General features: G+C 48.8%; 1 protein-coding gene across 2 annotated transcripts; it reads right to left on the reverse strand.

The window, feature by feature from the left end:
- Nucleotides 1-1,531: 1,531 nt before the first annotated feature.
- Nucleotides 1,532-6,504, reverse strand: GJC3 (gap junction protein gamma 3). Of its 2 annotated transcripts, none has more exons than XM_055410258.2 (2): nucleotides 6,438-6,504; nucleotides 1,532-2,363 (listed from the first exon to the last, which is right to left on the reverse strand). In XM_055410258.2, exon 2 carries the CDS (start codon nucleotides 2,360-2,362, stop codon nucleotides 1,532-1,534), a length of 831 nt encoding a protein of 276 aa, XP_055266233.1. In that variant the 5' UTR covers nucleotide 2,363; nucleotides 6,438-6,504. The 2 variants fall into 2 exon arrangements, with proteins under 2 accessions (XP_055266233.1, XP_055266235.1); XM_055410260.2 differs by lacking the exon at nucleotides 6,438-6,504 and adding an exon at nucleotides 2,750-2,883.
- Between the last annotated feature and the right edge of the window lie 2,164 nt (nucleotides 6,505-8,668).

The raw sequence follows: 8,668 nt of genomic DNA on the forward strand, positions 1-8,668 counted from the left end.
TCATAGTCATGGATCAGGCAATAGTTTCTTAGCTATAGCACCAAAATCATAAGCAACAAAAGAAAAAAACTGACAAACTGGATTTCATCAAAATTAAAAACCTGTGCATCAAAAGACGCTGTCAGTTAAGTGAAAGACTACCCACTGAATGGAGAGAATATTTGGAATCATACTTGTGATGAGGCTCACACAAGAATTCAACAACAAGATTACGAACAACCCAATTTTTTTAAATGGGCAAAGGATTTAAATAAACATTCCTCCAAAGCAACTGCACAAATGGCCAATAAGCACATGAAAAGATGCTCAACATCATTAGTCATTAGGAAAATGCAAATCAAAACCACAATGAAATATCATTTCACCCACTAGGATGGCTAGAATTTAAAAATCAAACAGGGAAAAAAAAAATGTTGGCAAGGATGTGGATAAATTGGAACCCATTTATACATTGCTACTAGGAATATAAAAGAGTAACTAGTATAGCTGCTGTGGAAAAAAGTTAGACAGTTCCTTAGTAAGTTAAACAAAAGTGTTACCATATGCCCTAGCAACTTCACTCCCAGGTATTTACCAAAGAGACCTGAAAATATGTGTTCACACAGAAACTAGTACATGAATGTTCATGGCACCATTTTTCATAATAGCCCAAAAGTGGAAACAATCCAAATGTCCAGAGCCTCAAAAATGAATAAATAAAATGTGTTATAACCATACAATGAAATAATACTCAGTCATAAAAGGAATGAAGTACATGATGCTAACTGAAAGATGCCAGTCACAAAAGACCACATACTGTATGATTCCATTTGTATGAAAAGCCCACCCTAAGAAAATCTGTAGAGACAGAACGTAGATTAGTGGTTGCTTATGTCTGAAAAGGTATGGGGATTTGGGGGTAAAAGCTAGGTATTTTAGGGTTTCTTTATGAGAAACTGGATTTGAAATGTTCTTAAACTGTTGGTATTATGGATACACAACTCTGTGACTATACTAAAAGTCATTGAATTGTATACTTCAAATGGGTGAAAGGCGCTGTTTCATGGAGGCTTCTGCTGGCCAACTCTGGAAACAAGCCTGTGAAAGCTGTGATGCTGACACCAGGGAATTCTGGTGAAAAGGCACAACAGGACTCTCCAAGGAAAAGCTTCGGACACCAGGTCTCACCCCCTACCCCACCGTGGCTCTTGGATTCACAGCTACAGCCTTTAATTTGCATGTAGATAAACCCCCATTCACTGGATGTCTGGACCCAGAGCTGATCATAGGGTTTCCTTCACAGGGGAGCCAGGTGTCTTCATAACTCTGCAGAAGCTGAGACTTTTTCTAAGTGGGAAGAGAACTAAAGGGAAGGGCAGGAGGTAAAATGGGCTGAGCACTCTGGCCCTGATTCATTGGAAGGAACCATCCAGCTGTTGGGTGGTCAGGACACATTTGCTGAGAACCTGCTTTTCTACTTTATAGCTTATGGGGGCGCTGTGCTCCCCAGAGGGTGAGGGACCCACCCTGGGGGATCTTCAGGACCCATACATCAGGGGCGGGCAGAAAGAGGGACCTCAGAGCCCCTCTCGCCTGCTTCTCCAGGCCGTTCTCTTATTTCCACCACTGGGAAATTATCCGTGGGTGCCTTGCGTCTTTTGGCACTCTCTGAAGTCGGGGAGTAATTAGAAGAGGGGGATTTGTGCCTCCAGATCCTCCACCATCTCCCCAGGCCCAGGAGGACAAGCTCCAAAAGCGTGAACAAGAGACAGAGCCCCGTGACCCCAAACATGGTCTTCAAGAAGATGGACTTCTCAGAGGGGCGAGAGAGGTAACAGTTCGTACTACCAAGGCAGGGTTCTAGACGACACACAAAGGAGCTGGGCATCGTGAACCCGTACAGGTGGTACTGGCCCCCCAAGGCTGCCCCCTCAAGGACCAGTCGCACCCCGAGCTGTGCCACGTAGGCCCAGAGCAGCCTGGAGCTGCCAGCCCCCGAGGCCTCTCCGCCCTTCTCCCCTTGGCGGCTCAGCGTCTCCTCTTCCGGCTTCACCTTTTCCGATGCCTCCCAGTGCCAGATGACGTGATACAGAATGAAACCCACGTAGAGGGCGCTGGGCACAGCCACCAGCGTGACCTGGAAGGCCCAGAAGCGCAGCGGGGAGAGGGGGTGGAAGGCATCGTAGCACACGGCCTTGCAGCCCGCCTGCTGGGTGTGACACACGAACTCGCTCTGCTCCTCGCCGCCGCCGAAGACCCCCGTCCCGCCGGCGGCCAGCAGCACCAGGCGGAGCCCCAGGAGCGCGGGAAGCAGGAGGCGGCCCACGGGGGTGGGGTGCCGGCTCTCCTCCGCGGCCACCCGCCTCAGGAAGCTGCCGCACATCCTGTTAGGAAGCAGAGGGCAGCGGTGAGCGTGCGTGCGCGCACGGGCCCCAGGAGAAGCGCAGGGCCCCCTTCACTCCCCGTCCAAGGATGGGTGAGGCAGGCTTGCCTGCTCCTCCCCGAGAACCTGGTTGATCAGATACCACGACCTGACTGCACCTCTTTATACTTACGGAGTCATCTCTCTAAAAGACTAATTGCGAGCGAGTGTGGCCGTGGCTTTCTCTTCTTGCCCCCTCCAGTACTGCTGGGAATTCCGGTGAGAAGCCACGACAGGACTCTCCAAGGAAGAGCTTCATACCCCAGTCCCCCCACCCACCCACCCACCATGACTCTTGGATTCGCAACCACAGCCTTTCATTTGCCATGGAGATAAACCCCCACTCACTGGATGTCTGGACCCAGAGCTGATCATAGGGTTTCCTTCACAGGGGAGCCAGGTGTCCATAACTCTGCAGAAGCTGAGACTTTCTAAGTGGGAAGAGACCTAAACGGAAGGGCAGGAGGGGAGAGGAACTCTCGACCTGCAGGGAGAGCAGAGCCCGTCTTTATCTCTCTTTCCCTCCCTTCCGCTCTTGCTGAATAGTCGAGTCCTCTGAAAACCGCTGCCTCCCCAGGTCGGGTGCTCCTCTCCACGTGGTGGGAACAAAATCAGCGCTGCCCCCCGGAGGGCTGCGCGTTCCTCCGCCGTCCGCCCTCCCGTGGCTCCAGGCCTCCCCGTGCTCACAGGCGTGTCAGTCTGGCCTCTGCTCCCCTCCCAGTGGGGAAACCCAGATGAGGTTAGGTCAGGGGGGTCAATGGGGATCCAGTGAACAGAGCGAATGTTGAGGCTTATCTCGTCTGATGTTCCAAGCAGCTTAGGAAAGGAGAACACTGGGAAGAAGACCCGGAAGAATCTACTAGTTAAGTGTCAGGGGGTTTGGGCCAAAGCCAGAGCTGACTGGACAAAATTCAAAACTGGACCCTGCTTTGTCATTGTTTCTTGGACTTATGTCTCCCTTGTGGTGAGACATGACTGGCGTTGAGGACAGGCTGCAGAAAGCCTTCAGTTCTCGGGACAGAATGCCATCACACCGTGAGGCCAATTTGCCGTCTTCCATCTGTGTCCTCTCAGCAGCCCTCAACATCCAACTGCCCCTCCTAACTCTCCTCCATCAGCCCAAACTCTCACACACCTGTTTCCCCTCATCCTCAGAAGACCACGCGAAGCTCTTATTCCAGAGAAAATAGAGACTGTAATGTGAAACCCTGCAGCTACTTCTTTCATCTTCACAGTCACGTCCTGCTGTATCATCTTCGAGAAAGAAGTGTCTTTCCACTTGTCCAGGGCAACCCTCCCTTTCAAATCTGTGTCCCTTCCAGATCACTCCTTCCAGCTTCTTTGAGGATTTGACCCCCAAATTACCTTTCCTGTAATTCAAACCATCCTTGTTTCCTCTCTGTCTTTGAACTTCCTTCCGTTTCTTCCTATTAAGTCTAATATTAATAACCTGAATTTCTAAGTTAGCGTGGCAGCAAGCGCAACATGCCAAATTGCTCTCATATCAGCTACTATAATGCCCAGGCTGATGCACAAAACAATCTTAAATGATAATTAGTGTCATAAACTATAGATAAGAATGGGCCATATGCTCAAACTTAGGGAGAATGGTCACTTCTGTGCAATCAAAACAGACATTGAGATGCCTCCAACGGACAGTTCTTAGGGCTTCAATTGACCAGAGAATTATGTCACCATCCACCAATTGTGCAAAGCCATATTTTGAGCCACTCAGAATCCAAGTCTGAACTTCTGCCTGCCCCCTCAGACCCTGTCTTTCTTCTTCATCACAGACTGTGAAAACTCCAAGTGTATCAAGCTGCTGAAAATTCTTTTCAGTAAAATTGGGTTAAAGTTTTAAAAGAAATTTATCTCCAGTCTCTAGAAAGATGCAAAACTGGTCCCATGATTAAAGATGGCAGACTGAAGATAAAAGGTTATCCCGTCTCATCCCTAACACTCCTCTAATGAGAGTAAATGGATCTTTATATAGAGAGAGCATCAGATTGATCTTTGAAGGCAATAGGAAAGATTCTGGAGAAAACTAAATCAGCATGCTAGAAAGCACTGTGGATATTTCTTTTAGAATTAAAAGGAAGAAGATGAATAATTGAAAATAATAAAAGGTAAATAGATATGGATTAAAATCTGTTTATAATTTGGAAATCAAGACAACAATAAAGTCACTAGATGTATTAGATGGGAAAGCTTAGTGAAAGCTGTCCTTAGAAAGGAGTGATTTCTCCATAAATGTTTCAGTTTTGTTTGGTGACTGAGCTCCACAGCAGACCAAAAGAGAGGTCAAGTTTCAAGGCTGGTCCTGGGTTTCTCAGCCTCAGCACTGTTGACATTTGGGGCCTGTGTCTTTAGCGTGGGGCCTGTCGGAGGAGAGCTGTCCCATGAGCTGTAAAACCTGTAGCAGCGTCCCTGGCCTCTGTCCACTGGATGCCAGCAGTGCACACCCCCCCATACGGTCTCCAGTCATTGCTAAGTGTCCCTTGGGGCGCAGATCGCCCCAGGCTGAGAACCACTGCTTTCGGGTTCACTGATCCCTCTTGGCTTCAGTTACCAGCTTGTAAAGCAAGATATCTGTACCAGAGCATCTCCAAGGGCTTTTGCAGGGCATAATCATCGGCCCATTTCCAGGTCGGTCATACACCCTCCTGCGACGATGCCTCCAGCCCCTCCCACTGCTAAGTTCAAAGGGTCCCAGCACTTGTTGCTGCAGGGGTGGACAGCACTGAGCTCTGAGGGTTTCTGCCTTGGCCCTCCCAGCAAGTCACCAGAGTAAATACTAATTTAGTAAACGCTCAGAAACTCTCAGCCTCATCTCATTTCAAAGTGCAGGTCCAGCACCCTCCAAACACACATCTCCCCAGCAGACCTGGGATTTAACGGAGAGCAGCCCCGGCATGTTCCAAGCATCAGGAGTTTGAGTGGTTTCCAGAAGACTTGTTCTTCTCTCTCACCCATGCCCACCCCAGACCCATAACCAGACACCCAGATGTTCTCTGGGAGACTCTCAGAACCGAGCTGAGGTCTCCAGGGTTCCCCGCAGACGGAGAGAACAGGAAAAAACAGGACAAGAGGAATTGCTTGAAAACCCCCGGTTTGGAGCACCCTTGCCATGTCCTTTGCACTGTTGCTGTTACCAGCACAGGGCTTATTCCACACGCATTCCAGGGCCGAGAGGGTGTAGGCAGTAAATATCCTGCCCCATCTTCCTAAGTCTGCAGACCGGGGTAAGTTTCCAATAAACTGGAACCCAAATATAGCCATCCCTCCTTCCCTGCTTTCCTGGGACCCCCAGCTTTTCCCATCTATTCCAGCCATCCCCTGTCCACCCCTCTCATTCTCTGAGACCCTCTTCTTCCTCCCAGAAACATATATTTGCCCAGGGGGTCAGAGATCCCAGGCCAAACTGGGACCTAGGGAACTGAGGGCTCAACATTGTTGAGAAAGCCCTAGAGACCACTCTGTTTCTGGGAGGGAAGAAATAGTTGGCAAATCAATTTATTCGAGGGGGGGTTGCCAGGATCTAAACCCTGTCAAGACATTAGAAGCAGTTCCTATGAGCTCAAGAGTTGGGAGAACGAGGAAAGCCCAGAGTTTGGGGAGATTTTCAAATATATAAACATGTTTTTTAATTCCATCATGATTTTGTTAAGAATTTTTCTGAGCATCTCTTTTTTTTTTTTTTTTGGTAGAAAACTTCCTCAACATGGTCATGAGGGAAGGATGTGCACTGAGGCCAGTGCTGGGTCCAGACCCCTGCCGCCAGCTCACCTCACCTGGCCTTGAAATCATTCTAGATCTTTTGCTAAAGGGTAGTTAAAGGTGCAGTGGCCCTGGCATCACCAGGTTTGCAGAATCTTAGGCCACATCCCAGGCTTAGCGAGTCAAGTCTGAATGTTAATAATATCCCAGAGTGGGTGTGAGCATTAGAATTGCAACTGTGCAGCCCAGAGCCTGGGGTGGCCCCCTCCGTTACCCCAGGCCCTGGGCCAGCCCAGCCTTGCGCTGCCCCAGCACTCACCTGGCAGCTTCGAGCCAAAGCACCCACAGCGAGGAAAGAGGCAGAGAGAAGAGTCCTCAGGCCCGAGCCTGCAGGGTCCTCGCTCTCCCCCAGGCCCTGCCTCCCTCCACCACCCACTCCTTCCCCCACCCCTTGTCATTCCTGGCAGCCTCAGTGCAGGGTCAAAGAAATGCAACCAGAGGGGCAGGCAGCCCAGCTGCTAAAGAATGGACTCTGGAGAACAGCCCTCTGTTGTCGAGGGTCAGGGGTACATCATCTACGTGAGCTGAAATGGGGAGATCGTCCGAAAGGAGGCAGAGGCTTTGGCATCTTTTCAGTGCGGGGGCTGGCAGGCAACAACAGAGAGCATTCCATATGGTTGTCTCGGCTGGGAGAAATAGCACGGGCCTCCCTCATAGCCCGATGGGCATCTGCCTGCTCCATCTCCTCTCAGCAGTTCAGGGAGCCCAATCCCTGAGAGAATCCCAACCCCTGAGTTCCAGATACCGCCCCTTTGGAGATGCGGAGCATTGGGCCACTATTTTCTAGCATTTAATATTATTACGGAGAAGTTCAAGTCCAGCTTGATAATCTTCACCTTTTAAGTCATTTGATCTTTTTACAGTTTGCCAGATGAATTTTTTTTTTGGGGGGGGCACACTGCATGGCTTTAGGGATCTCAGTTCTCCGACCAGGGACTGAACCCCGGCCCTCTGCAGTGAGAGCATGGCGCCCTAACCACCGGACCGCCAGAGACTTCTCAAATGAATGTTTTATTCTGGAAGCCTGTTCACTCCTCCAGGGAGTACTGTTCAGCAGGACTTCAGAAACCTCTCACTGGCTCTCTTCTGTTCACACCTAGTCCACAGGAAATACTGATGCATCTCTAGGACCAAAACCTCTGGGCACATAGGCCGTATCCAAGGTAACCACACCGCCTTCCGTTCATCTGCTGGATATCCTATCTCTTCCCTCTCTGACTTATCAGTCTGGAGCCCACGCATTGGACTCTCACGGGCATGAGATGCAGGCAGGAGGCAGCATCCTTTCCCAGCCCTTTCCATTGGGAACTAAAAGCAATCTCTTTCCCAAGTAGCTTCTCTCCAGGGTCTTCCCTGGGGATCCAGTGGTTAGGACTCCATGCTTCTACTGCCGAGGGTGCAGGTCCAATCCCTGGTTGGGGAACTACTAACATCCCACATGCCTCGCAGTGTGGCCAAAATAAAAATTTAAACTGAAGATAACAACAACACCAAAAAAAAAAGTAGCTTCTCTCCAAAGTTAGCCATCTTTGCCTCTAATTTCCAACAATTCACCCAAACTTAGATGTGGGCATAGAGTTTGAGCAACATAGCTGCTGTTCATTTGGTTTTCCTTTGAAATACTGCATCTCAGACTAGCAATCGCTCTAGAATATCCTACGTATTGTATTTTCCAAAACATTGCATCTTGAAATCCCAGTCTGAATTTCCAATATTTTCTTACACCAACATTTATTCAGTGTATAATAAGTGATGGATATTATAAGTGCTAAATGGTTATTAACTCATACTTCATAACAACCTTATGAAGTACATACTGTTACTATTCTCTCATAAGGGAGAGAAATAAAGAATAGAGAAGTTGAGTAACTTATAAAAGGTCAACCAGCTAGTGAATGGAGAAGCTGGGATTTGGTTAAGCAATCTGGCTGCAGATAGCAAACCCCTAAATTCTACTATGCTGCTAGCCTGCTCATATTTCAAATTACCAGCCTTTATGAAGACCTATTAATGGTAAATCCACTATAATTTCATACCCTCATGAAAATAAAAATCCTCTGCTTACATTTTCCACATCTTAATGACTAATTCTGCCATCCACCCTGGATCCCAACCAAAACCTTTGATGTCATCACTGACAGCTTCTCCTTCATTGAGCACATCTTATCAGTCTACTGGTTGTGGAGATTCTGTCCCTTGAATTAAGAAGATACCTTAGTTCAAGACTGAATTACTGAAACGGCTTCTGTTTCTAGACTTGTCTACCACTAATTCATTGCAAGGACTGATGCTAATGCTGAAACTCCAATACTTTGGCCACCTCATGCGAAGAGTTGACTCATTGGAAAAGACCCTGATGCTGGGAGGGATTGGGGGCAGGAGGAGAAGGGGACGACAGAGGATGAGGTGGCTGGATGGCATCACCGACTCAATGGACATGAGTTTGAGTGAACTCCGGGAGTTGCTGATGGACAGGGAGGCCTGGCACGC

This window comes from Moschus berezovskii, chromosome 27 (genome assembly GCF_049115385.1).
Source record: "Moschus berezovskii isolate FMDL1 chromosome 27, NW_MosBer_1.0, whole genome shotgun sequence".
Taxonomy (NCBI): Eukaryota; Metazoa; Chordata; class Mammalia; order Artiodactyla; family Moschidae; genus Moschus; species Moschus berezovskii.

Coding starts and splice junctions, on each gene's coding strand:
- GJC3 (XM_055410258.2), bottom strand. CDS start 2,362: ATGTGCGGCAGCTTCCTGAGGCGGGTGGCCGCGGAGGAGAGCCGGCAC.